Genomic DNA, 13,258 nt, shown 5'->3' with positions numbered 1-13,258 from the left:
TCCTAGAATAAACTCCAAAATCCTCTGGGTCTGCAATGCCTTACCATACTCCGGTCCCTGCACTATCTCCTACCATTCTCCCCTTTGCTCTCTGCCTCCAGTCCCATTAGTCTTCCCTCATTTTCTCTTCCTACCTTTGCGTGTACTGACCTGTCTATTCTTTATCTCCTTTACATCACCCACTCCTTCTCACCCACTAGATCTCCCCATAACTTTACTTCCTCAGGAAAATCTTCTCTGATGTCCCTGCATCCCCAAGCTATTCAAATTCCTTTGTCACATATCTCAGGGACATATGTTCTTTTCTCTTGTAACACTTAACCTGTTTGTAAGTGTGACTTCACTTAAGTGAATATTTGATTACAATATCTATCTCCCCCCCAAACTGTATGTCTGTAACTATATTCCCAGTACGCACAACAGTGCCTGGGACATAGTAGACACTCATTGCACATTTGGCGAATGACTGAATATTAACCTATCTGCTTCAGCTCTGGTCCTCAGCTGTTTCACGAAGTCGGGAGCATGCTGCCGCTGGTGGTCATACAGCGTTGCTAGGGGAGCTCCTGAAGCAGTAATGGCATCTGAGATATGAGTCCGAGTCAACTCTGCCATCTAAATAAGAACACACACAAGGCAAAAGCAGACATTAAAAAATGGTAACATCACAGAAACTGAGAAGGAGCATAGTGTCTTTGAAAGGTCACTGGATTGAGGGGCGCTTAGGTGGCTCAGTCGGTTGAGCATCCGGCTCAGGTCATGATCTCACAGTTTGTGAGTTTGAGCCCCGCGTCAGACTCTGTGCTGACAGCTCAGAGCCTGGAGCCTGCTTTGGATTCCGTGTCTCCCTCTCTCTCTGCCCCTCCGCCACTCACACTCTCTCTCTCTCCCTCAAAAATAAATAAACATTAAAAAAAAAAATTAAAAAAAAAAAAAGAAAGGTCACTGGATTGAGAGCAAGTTAATTCTGCCATAATAGGTAAAGTGCCGTGGGCAAGTCATTTAGACTCTTTTAGTCTCAATAGCTTCCTTATAAAAACAAAGAGTTGGATGGAGCACATGATTTCTAAGGGTTCATCCAGTTACAGCACTATGAATTAAGACAAAACCTTCAAGTCATATAATAGGCCACAGTAAACCAAAAATTAAATCTTCCTTCAAGAATCAATTCAATTACTACTTCCTATCTGTTTTCTGACCTACAATGTCAAGTGTTTTCCCTATTATTAGGCACTTCTGCGAAGGCTCCATGTATTACTCATCTGGTATTTATTCAGTCACTGCCTTGACAACTTGAAGCGTTTTTGAAATCTTTGTTAGTGTTGTCTAAAATTTTCTTAAAATAATTCAAACTTATTTGCACAATCCCACTGTACCCAACACAGTAGGTTTGTGGCTTTTTAGTAACATCCACATGCAGCCAAAAATCCATGCATAACTTTTGACTTCCCCAGAATTGAACTACTAATAGTCTACTGTTGACTAGAAGCCTTACCACTAACATAAAGGTGATTCACACATATTTGGGACATTATATACATTATACACTACATTGTATATATGTATAATTGGGTATATATGTATAATTCTTACAATACAGTAAGCTACAGGAAAGAAAATGTTATGAAGAAAATCCTAAGGAAGAAAAATTACATTTATAGTACCGTAAGGTATTTGTCAAAAAAATTTGTAATTGACCTTTACAGTTCAAATGCATGTTTTTCAAGAGTCAACTGTATTCTTTATTTTTTAAAGTTTATTTATTGAGAGAGAGAGAGAGGAGGAGGAGGAGAGGGAGAGAGGGGGGGGGGGGGAGCATCCCAAGCAGGCTCCGCAATAGTGCAGAGCCTGACACAGGACTTCATCCCACCCATAAGATCATGACCTGACCCAAAATTGAGAGTCAGACGCCTAACCCACTGGGTCAACCCGGCGTCCTAAGAGTCAGCTGTAATCTATTTCTTGATTATGGTGGCATTTATAGGGATGGATAGATAAAAAAGACACAGATATATATATAGATATGGTAGCTACATCTATTTGACAAATATATCTTACATATGTATCAAAACTCATCAAACAGTATACTTATAATGGATATATTTTATTATTAGTAAATTATACATCATAAAATCAGTATATATATTTGAAAGATTTTATTTTTGTATGTATGTATGTATTTGAGAGAGAAAGAGAGAGCAGGGGACAGGCAATGGAAGAGGGAGAGAGAAAGGATCTTAAGCAGCCCCACGTCCAGCACGGAGCCTGACACAGGGCACCATCTCACCCCCATGAGATTGGGACCTGAGCTGAAATCAAGAGTCAGACACTTAACCAAATGAGCCACCCATGCCTCATAAAGTCAATATATTTTTTAAAAGCTTACTCTAGGACAGACATTTAGAGTTTCTCCATCTTTTTTTCCAGCGTCTGTATCACTCACAAGTATAATATACTACAATAAATGGTGCCTCTTAATTCAATAGTGTATGGCTCCCACTGAAAGTCACTGATTAAAAGTATGTATTTGCGGGGCACCTTGGTGGCTCAGTCGGTTGAGCATCTGACTTCGGGTCAGGTCATGATCTCGTGGTTCATGAGTTCGAGCCCCACGTCGGGCTTTGTGCTGACAGCTCGGAGCCTGGAGCCTGAAGCTTCGGATTCTGTGTCTCCCTCTCTCTCTCTGCCCCTCCCCTGGTTGCACTCTGTCTCTCTCTCTCTCTCAAAAGTAAACATTAAAAAAAAAATTTAAATAAATAAATAAAATAAATCTTTGAAAAAAAGAAAGTATGTATTTGCTAGATGTTAGAAACCCATTACGGTGAAGACCAAATTTACTCAGCATGACTAAAAAGAAAAGGGCTCTCAATGGCTCTTACTTCACAGATTTGGCGAGCTGCATCTGTGGTGAGGCGAGCAGTCTCTGTTTGCTGAGCAGCTATTTTACAAGTTGCTTCCTGCAGGACTTCAGTGACTTCCCGCTGTGATTTGACCACCTGCTGTAATGATTCTGCATGGACCTGAAAATAAAAAGGAGTAAAAAGAGAGCTTATGTTATGTTATGTCACAGTCTCTCCCTACCCCAAATTAGCTTTAATCTGTAAAATTGTTTCATGGATCAAATGCCTTGTAAAATAAAACATTAGACTATTATCTGGGTTTCTTGTCTTAAAATCTAGAGTCTTAAAATCACTGCTGGAGTTTAATTTTTAACTCCAGTGTTCGTGAGTTGAGGTTTCTTTAAACAAGTAACTGCTATGTACCTCAGTTGCCGCTTCTCTAAATTGGGGATAAATCCTGACTAATTTATTTCACAGGAATCAAATGACAGGAAATTACCCCATATGGCATAACGTATGAAAGCACTATTATTTACATCTTTTCTTTTATACTCCTATATAATTAAAAGAATACTAACACCATTTCAAAGATACAAATTTAGGTACAAATAACCAGTACCTGTTGCAAAAATAAGTACCTGAGCTGCTTTGTTTCGGGTTTCTTCTAATTGTCTCTGACACTCCAGAGCCTCTTGTTCAGCCTTCAATTTCAAAAGGGCCAAGTCTCTTTCATGGCGTTGCTGCTGTGCCTTCAAAAGAAAAAAATGATCAACTATTAATTCTAAGACGCTAAACTATTTTAACACAATGACTGTATTACACGTAATGCTATTTTCCTAACACAAATTTTTTGAAGCAACCAATGAGAGCTTAAAGGAAAGACAGCAAATAGGATGGACACAAATCATTTATCAAAGACTTAACGACCACCTACTATGTGTCAAATAATGTAGTAATATAAAAAATTTCCAAGGCACACAGGACTAAGAACTCATACTAAAAAGCTGGATTCAAAGCAAAATCGATAGTACCTAACTCTTTAGAAGAGATTAAAATGTCCTATGTGTGAACATAAAGATAACACCTCACATCTCAGAATTTTATGATTCCTTTATTTTGGCTGTGAAGGAGCAGTTTCATAAAAATGCTGCCCCAAAGAAGGTCTCCTTCTCACCAGGACCCTTTGTTTCCATTATTCCATACAATGCTACCTATAAATTTATATTTTTTTCATTGGTTCTGGAATAATGCTAAATGTAGGTTTTCTAAAGGTGGTGAGGCTGTATATAAAGTTATACAATGCCCTGCACAAATACGAAAGCCCAGAATTATAATTATATTCATAAAATGGTAGAAAAACTCAGTGCTTTTTTGGATTCCTAGGTAAACATGGCTCTGGGGTCATTTCTCCATTCCAGTGACATAACCACCATAGTCGTTATAAGTCCCCCCCCCCTTCTCCTGAAGGGAACACTTGGAAATGTCTGGGAAATTTTTGCTGTCATGACTGGACAGTACTACTGTCATTTGTTGGGAGAGGTGCAGGAATGCTGAACTTCTTGCAAAGTATGGGACAATTCCACACAAAGAACACTCTTTAGATATTTGGGAAGGAACAACTACAAAATAAAATCGGGAAAAAAAAACTATTTACAACAGCACCAAAAGACATAAAATATTTGGGAAGAAATTTAAAAATGTGTAAGATCTTGGGGCATCTGGGTGGCCCAGTAGGATAAGTGACCAACTCTTGATTTTGGCTCAAGTCATGATTTCGCAGTTCGTGAGTTTGAGCCCCACATCAGGCTCTGTGCTGATGGTGCAGAGCCTGCTTGGGATTCTCCCTCTCTCCTCTCTCTGCCCCTCCTATGTTCTCTCTCTCTCTCTCTCTCTCTCTCTCTCTCTCTCAAAATAAGTAAAATAAACTTTTAAAAACATTTTTTAAATGTGTAAGATCTTTACACTGAAAATTACGTTGCTGAAATATTTTTAAAACCTAAGTAGACACAGATACCACATTCATGAATTAGAAAATGCCACTGTTAAGATATAAAGTTTTGAGAATGTAAGCTGGTGCAGCCACTCTGGAAAACGGTATAGAGGTTCCTCAGAAAACTAAAAATAGAACTACAGCCTAGCAATTGCACTACTAGGTATTTATCCAAGGGATACAGGTGTGCTGTTTCAAAAGGACACGTGCACCCCCATGTTTATAGCAGCACTATCAACAATAGCCCAAGTATGGAAAGAGCCCAAATGTCCATCAACAGATGAATGGATAAAGAAGATGTGGTATTGGTATATATATGTGTGTGTGTATACACACACACACACACACACACACACACACACACACAAAGGAGTATTACTCGGCAATCAAAAAGAATGGAATCTTGCCATTTGCAACTACGTGGATGGAACTGGAGGGTATTATGCTAAGTGAAAGTAGGGCAAGACAAGTATCATATGACTTCACTCATATGAGGACTTTAAGAGACAAAACAGATGAACATAAAGGAAGGGAAGCAAAAATCATATAAAAACAGGGAGGGGGACAAAACATAAGAGGCTCTTCAATATGGAAAACAAACAGAGGGTTACTGGAGGAGGTGTGGGGGGGGGACAGGCTAAATGGGTAAAGGGCACTAAGGCATCTACTCCTGAAATCATTGTTGCACTATATGCTAACTAATTTGGATGTAAATTTAAAAAATTAAATTAAATTAAAAAAAAATTTTTAATGTTATATAGCACAGAAAAAAAAAACTATAAAGTCTACCCCCAAATTGATCTGATTCTTTTTTTTTTAATAATTTTTTTAAATAAGATTTCATAACTTGGGCATTACACTTAATTGAGATTTCTAGATTTTCTTGGAAATCATCTATAGATTCAATGCCATTCAAATCAAAATTATACCAGGCATTTTTTTTCCTTTCCTTTTTTTTTTTTTTTTTGTATGAACTGATAAACTGATTGTAAAAGTTATGTAGAAATGTAAAAAAAAAAAAAAAACCTACAATGGCCAAAACCACCTTGAGAAAGAACAAAGTTGAAGTAATTACACTCTGATTTCATGACTCACTCTAAAGGCATGTTAAAACAGTATGGTGCTGGAGTTAAGGATAGACAAACAGATCAATGGAAAAGGACAGAGTCCAGAAACAGATCGACACATAAGTGACTACTTAATTGTTGATAAAGGTGCCTAGGTAATTTAAGTCTTTTTAAGAAAATAGTGATGAAACAACTGAAAATCTACATGGAGGAAAAGATAAACTTTGGTCCCTTCTTCACACCCCATAACTAACTTGAGATGGTTCACACACTTAAATATAAAAGCCAAAACTATAACACTTTTTGGAAAAACATAAAAGAATATTTTTGTTACAGTACCTTAATATCTTAGGATAGGCAAAGATTTCTTAGAAAACAAAAGGGACTACCATAAAAGAAAAAAATTAAAAACTAGATTTCATTAAAATTAAAATATTCTGCACTTCAAAAGATACAGTTTAAAAATAAAAGGGCAAAAAAGAAAAAAATTTTTTAATTAAAAGGCAAGCCAAGGACAGAGAAACAGTACTTGAAATATATCTGAAAAGGACCTGTGTCTAGAATATATAAAGAACTCCTACAATTCAACAACAACCTTATTATGAAATAGGCAAAAAATCTGAATATTCACAAAAGACAATGTGAGAATGGTCAATAAATACACAAAAAGATTATCAACCTATCAGTCATAAAAGAAACACAAATTAAAACCACAATGGGCCACTACTTCACTCTCACTAGGATGCCTAGAATAGCAAATGACAGCAAGGACAGGGAGCAACTGGGACTCTCACATGAGAGTCAGATGTTACAACTACTTTGGAAAACAGTGTAACAGTTTCATACGAAGTTAAACATACACTTTTACTTGACCCAAGCAATTACGCTCCTGGGTATTAAAGCAAGAAAAATGAAAGCATATGTTGAATACAGAGTTGTAAAAAATATTCATAACAGGAATATTTATAATAGCCCCAAACTGGAAATAATACAAATGTACATCAACAGGAGGAGGGATAAACAAACTACATTACACTGATCAATGGAATATTACTCAGACAAAAATCAACACAAACAAAACAATGGATACTGCAAGGATGAATCTTAAAAACATTATGCCACATAAAATAAGCGAAACACAACAAAGTATATAACCATTTATATGAAGTTTTAGACCAGGCAAAAATAAAACCACAGTGATTAGGAATCAGAACAGTAACTCTCTAGGAGAGAGGATTAACTAAAAAAGGACCATGGGTGAACTTTCTGAAGTGACAGAAGTATTCTATATTTTGATTAGGGTGGTGGTTATACTGATCAAAACCAATCAAACTATGGAACACTTAAAATCTGTATATTTTAGTATATTGTAAACACTAAGTTTTATTGTTTTTGGTTTTTTTTAAAGATAACCAACAGAACTTTTATGTAGGAACACTACATAGACCTTTATTAGATGTTTATTTGCTAAGGAAAAGTGCACATTATCCTGGCTTTACCAAATACCTGGATCTCAGAGACTTTTCTTTCTGGTACAAATAAAACATTAAAAGCAAAAACAGAAATAAAAGGTCATCTCTGACTTGTCAGTGAAAAAGACAATAACTGAGAGCTGTCCGATTAGCTGATGTTCACAGTCATTTTAAAAAGCAGAGAACAAGGAAAATAAAGGATTTGAGAGAGAATGACCGAATTACTGTTTTGCTGCCAAATGTCAGATGTTTCATTTTCTTTTTAGTACTCTGTGTGATAGCTTTCCCACAGTTATTTATAGGTGCTGTATGTCACGCTATTTTTTTCTACTTGGCAGGATAAAGTTTTGTGTGTTGCTGTTGTTACTGTTTTTGTTGTCTACCTCATCATTGAAACGATTTTAAATAGAAAAGAGAAAAAACCCAGAAAGCTAAAGAAGAAAACTCCACAAATACCTTTATGATCTGAGCCAGAGACACGCTCTCCTGCTGAGCCAGCGATATGCCCCTAACTCTCTCCACATCTGAGAGCTGGCGCACGGACTCCTCAATGGCACTCAAGTAACTGAGTTCTGCCGCCATTCGATGCTGGAGGCCAGCAGGAGAAAAGCGCTTAGAACCTGGAAGGCATAATAACTGTCAAATGTAAAAAAGCTCACGTGAAGCAACATCTCAGATTTCTGATATTCATTTCTTGTCTTAAGACCCAAAACGCGGGCGCCTGGGTGGCTGGGTCAGTTGAGCTGCAGACTCTTGATTTCGGCTCAGGTTGTGATCTCAGAGTCGTGGGATCAAGCCCCAGGTGGGGCTCCACACTGAGCATGGAGGCTACTTAGGATTCTCTCTCTCACTCTCTGCGCCTCTTCCTGCCTCACACTCTCTCTTTCTCACTCTAAAATTAAATTAATTAATTAATTAATTAATTAAGAGCCAGAAGAGTTTGTTTTCCATTGTGGGAAAAGACAGTGACTTAATTAATAGTACAATGTACATTTTTCAGGTGTGTTTGACTAATGCTGACAAAACGGGGAAAATCACCACTGCTGAATCTGTACTTCTTTTCCTGCATAGTTTTTAATACTTCAAAAAGTAATCACATTCACTTGAGATAACATTTCCCTACAGGTCGACTGAAAGAAAAAGGATTTTAAGGGAAAAAAATAGTACTTGAAATTACAACTACATGGATCTACTTGCCTGGTGCCGAGGCCATCTCTGAGGGCGTTCTGCTGGCAGGAGGGTTCATGTCGGTAAAAGGTGCATTAGGCTTAAATCCTGTCACAGATGGAGGCATCATTACCGAGGATTTAGATCTTTCCAGTGAAGTTCCTGGAAGGTCAAACTGCAACAATTTCTGGGAACTTGGAGATAGGGGAGAAGTTGGAGTTTTCTGAGATCTTCCCTTGTCTGATGAGGCACTAGAAGTTTTGTTTTATAAAGATGTTAGAGAAAGGAAAACTACTTCAAGAACCAGCTAAACATTTCATAAGAACAGCACGCATTACATTCTGTATTTAAACGCTAGCTTTTAAAGGCTGTGATTCAGGCTTTCAATCATTGAACACAGTCGCCATGTTGAGTGAATGACTAGGAGTAGGTCTCTAACTGCCAGATCTGCAGTGGTGAATGAGCAAGGCACAAACCCTGCCCAAAATAATAAAATAGAAAAGGAGTCTCAATTAAATTGGCACTTAACTCTTTCCTCTACAATGTACATATATAATAAATCACTTATTGTAGTGGAGGCAAAACCTTCTAATATACTTAGACCTTGTACAGCAATAAAATTATAGCTATTTATAAACGGTAAAGTCAGTCAAGCCTATCTTATAAAAAATGTCTTAAAATATCTCTGAAAGAGAATAAAGTATAATTTTGTATTAAAAATCAAATGACAAAACTTCTCTTTTGTTATCTGTCTTAACCCAGAGCCACAGCAAAAAGTTACTTTCATATTAACCATATTTAAGTACTTTGTATATATTCATTTGTTTCCATCCGCCTTTTAATGCTAGAGTTCTTTCCTGAACTTTCTAATATGAAGTAATCCCTCAGAAGCAGTCTGACTGGAATAACTCTTAAGGTATTTATTTCAACAGAAGGCACAGGTCTAGTCCCTCTCTGAGAGATCTGGCTCATATTAAAGTTACTATTTATCATAACAAGAAGATGTTGTCAGGGGCGCCTGGGTGGCGCAGTCGGTTAAGCGTCCGACTTCAGCCAGGTCACGATCTCGCGGTCCGGGAGTTCGAGCCCCGCGTCAGGCTCTGGGCTGATGGCTCGGAGCCTGGAGCCTGTTTCCGATTCTGTGTCTCCCTCTCTCTCTGCCCCTCCCCCGTTCATGCTCTGTCTCTCTCTGTCCCAAAAATAAATAAACGTTGAAAAAAAAAAAAATTAAAAAAAGAAGATGTTGTCAAGCACTAAACATTTATTTATTGAATAAATTACTTAAGGTACTCCATAAAGCATGTTAGCCCAGTTAACATATTTCTAACACAGTAAAAACAAGTTTACTTTTAGCTTTAATAAAACCAGGAGATAGTTTTCAAAGGTAGACATTTCTCCTACACCCAGCATATAAATATTTGAATTAAAGTAGTCTTAAGAGGCACTCGCTTGTTTACCGTGACCTTTAATTTACTATTCATGGTTTATAGAAATACTATTTCTAATAGTCTGACAACTTCATTTATGGAACATAAAAAGAATTTTATTACTTCTGTCTAATAGATTTCCAAGAACGAATTACAACACAATATCAAAACCAAGTACTCTGCCTGAACCTCACCTTACAGTTTTATAAGCTGAATTTTTATTGCTCTGCCCAGAAGATTTACCTAGACTAGTATTTCCAAAACTATGGTTCCAGTGATACTAACAAGTTTCCCCAAAAATAAAAAGAACAGAAAGCTAAAGAGCTGGGGACAGAGAGTGACTAAGCCAAATGAGCTAAGAAAAAAATGGGTGAAATAATTTTTTAAAAATCTGACACTTCTGGGGTGCCTGGGTGACTCAGTTGGTTGAGCGTCTGACTTTGGCTCAGGTCGTAATCTCACGGTTCCTGAGTTAGAGCCCCGCATAAGGCTCTCTGCTGTCAGCACAGAGCCCACTTCAGATCCTCTGTCCCCCTCTCTCTCTGCACCTCTCCTGCACCCATTATCTCTCTCAAAAATAAATAAACATTTTTTAAAAATCTGGACTCTTCATCAAAGCTTCAAATCATTTTATCCACTGTGAATCTCCATGGGGAGAAGAGTTCTAGTCTATGGTATGGACCATTTATCAAACTTATTTGGCTATGGATTCTGTTTCAGAAATGTTTAACTTTACAGATTTTGGTAAATAAATCATCAGAATATCTCTAAAGAAAGGTAGTTGTCTGAATTCCAAAATCAATGAAAAAGAAATTAAGATTCTATTTTAAATACAGCAATGATGGTATTAACAATATAAGATATGTAGCACAAAAGCATTAAAAATGATTATCTGTATGTGACACTGCACTACTGTACTAGAAAAAGCATACAGTTAGTTTAAATTTCCAGAAGGACAGGGGCGCCTGGGTGGCGCAGTCGGTTGGGCGTCCGACTTCAGCCAGGTCACGATCTCGCGGTCCGTGAGTTCGAGCCCCGCGTCGGGCTCTGGGCTGATGGCTCGGAGCCTGGAGCCTGTTTCCGATTCTGTGTCTCCCTCTCTCTCTGCCCCTCCCCCGTTCATGCTCTGTCTCTCTCTGTCCCAAAAATAAATAAACGTTGAAAAAAAAAAAAAAAATTTAAATTTCCAGAAGGACAAAATCAGTGCAATAGATAAAAAGCCATGTGAACAGGGGCACCTGGGTGGCTCAGTTGGTTGAGTGTGGATTCTTGATTTCAGCTCAGGTCATGATCTCAGAGTTGTGAGATTGAGCCCAGTGCCAGGCTCCACGCTGAGTGTGGAGTCTGTTTAAGATTCCACATTCTTGGGGCACCTGGGTGGCTCAGTCAGTTAAGCATCTGACTTCGGCTCAGGTCATGATCTCGCGGTTTGTGGGTTCGAGCCCCACGTTGGGTTCTGTGCTGATAGCTCAGAGCCTGGAGCCTGCTTCGGATTCTGTGTCCCCCCCTCTATCTGCTCCTCCCCTGCCCATACTCTGTTCTGTCTCTTAAGAAACGTTAAAAAAAAATTTTTTTTTAAGAGTAAAAAAAAAAAAAAAAGATTCCCTCTCCCTCTGCCCCTCCCCTGCTCACACATGTCCATGTATCCACTCTTTCTCTCGAAACAAAAAAAAAAAAAAAAAAAGAAAAGAAAAGCCATGTGGGCAAAGGAATAGAAACTGTACATGAATAACTGAAGATCATTTGTAAGCAACAGGTTAAATGTATACTATAGAATATTAAAAAGAAGAAAAAAAGAGTATTTAAGCCCTGTAATCAATAGAAGAGTGAGATGTCAAAATCTGTTTGAGTTATCAAGTAAGTTGAACAGGAGAGAAAAGTTTGAGGAAGAAATAAACAATGAGACAAAAGGATGCTAAGTAGTTGTGTTAAAAGAGTGGAAGAACACAGATGAGAAGAATGTATGGACCAAGGGAATGAGATAGTTTGTGACAGCCTAGTGAAACACTTCAAGTAAAGTTAAGTTCTTGAGAGTTCATCTGCAGAGTAGCTGTGAGCTCGCAGAGTACCCTAAGGAGGGCAATTGCTTGGTCAAAGGATGAGTCAACATAACAACTGTGGCAATGGCATTTAGAATAGAAAGGTGGATTGTGCTAGAGGAAGAATACTCCCAAGAGAGGCTATAATAGTTTAGGTGAGAGATGACCATATATTAAAATATAAAGACTCAAACTATGAACCAAACCACAAAGGCTATTCAGAAAATACAGCAATTTATTGAATGGATTCTCTGAACATCAAAGATATTGTAACTTTAATTAAATATGAATTACCGGATAAAATACGTATTACTTTACCTCACAGAATGCCCAGAAAGATCCTCTAAAACGCTATCAGTGTCAAGAGTCTGCTCAAAGTCTTTAACAGAAACTTTGCTACTGGTCCCAGATTTCTTTCCTTGATGAGAGCCACGTTCTGAGCCAGAGTGTACTTTCTCCTCATCAAGAAGTGAGTTCTGAACATTTCCAGTGAGTGAATCCAGCCCTGTAAAGCAAATTTCTTATAAAGCTGATTCCCAATGTTAGAAGCTCCTGAGAAGTAACTGATACCTCGATTTCAACAAAGTAATGAAATGTACAGGTCAGAGTATTTAAAAACTGGCTTATTTTTAAAAGTTATTTTTCGGGGTGCCTGGGTGGCTCAGTCGGTTAAGCGTCCGACTTCAGCTCAGGTCACGATCTCGCGGTCCGTGAGTTCGAGCCCCGCGTCGGGCTCTGGGCTGATGGCTCAGAGCCTGGAGCCTGTTTCCGATTCTGTGTCTCCCTCTCTCTCTGCCCCTCCCCCGTTCATGTTCTCTCTCTGTCTCAAAAATAAATAAAAAACGTTAAAAATTAAAAAAAAATAAAAATTAAAAAATAAAAGTTATTTTTCATATATAAAATAAAGTAGTCCATCCTTCTGCTTCCATTTAAGGAGACTGAAGTTTCTTCCATTAATATCCTCCACTTGCTGTTAAAAAATAAATTGTTCTTAAACCAAATGGTAAAAAAAGACAAGCATATTAAGCAAGAATGAAGTACTACCCTATCTCTATGAAAAAGTAACCAAGGAGAAGTTTTTCAAGGATAAAACCCAGGAGTGGGAGAAAAATGGTATCAAATGCCACTGAACTACACAACCATTTTGAAGAATTTACGAAGAACCACAGACCAGATTCATAAAACTGGTCTTATTTTCTAACTCAGAATAATCTTACTTCTAGGAGTATCTTAAATAGATTATTGAAATAAACACA

General features: G+C 37.8%; 1 protein-coding gene across 2 annotated transcripts in view; it reads right to left on the bottom strand.

Moving 5' to 3' along the window:
* The window catches only part of CEP350 (centrosomal protein 350), a 155,977-nt gene that overhangs the window by 79,641 nt on the left and 63,078 nt on the right, over positions 1-13,258 (bottom strand). For both annotated transcript variants that reach the window (XM_047076855.1, XM_047076856.1), the window contains exons 15-20: positions 12,321-12,507; positions 8,567-8,787; positions 7,826-7,989; positions 3,479-3,589; positions 2,880-3,020; positions 479-615 (exon numbers count right to left, since the gene is read on the bottom strand). In XM_047076855.1, coding sequence (XP_046932811.1) covers positions 479-615; positions 2,880-3,020; positions 3,479-3,589; positions 7,826-7,989; positions 8,567-8,787; positions 12,321-12,507 — 961 coding nt within the window. The remainder of the gene's footprint in view (positions 1-478; positions 616-2,879; positions 3,021-3,478; positions 3,590-7,825; positions 7,990-8,566; positions 8,788-12,320; positions 12,508-13,258) is intronic.

This window comes from Lynx rufus, unplaced genomic scaffold (genome assembly GCF_022079265.1).
Source record: "Lynx rufus isolate CCGP_SWC_20201006 ecotype Redwood Valley unplaced genomic scaffold, mLynRuf1.p SCAF_15, whole genome shotgun sequence".
NCBI classification, from domain to species: domain Eukaryota; kingdom Metazoa; phylum Chordata; class Mammalia; order Carnivora; family Felidae; genus Lynx; species Lynx rufus.
Note: the sequence above shows the minus strand (reverse complement) of the source record. Positions and strands in the feature narration are given on the sequence as shown.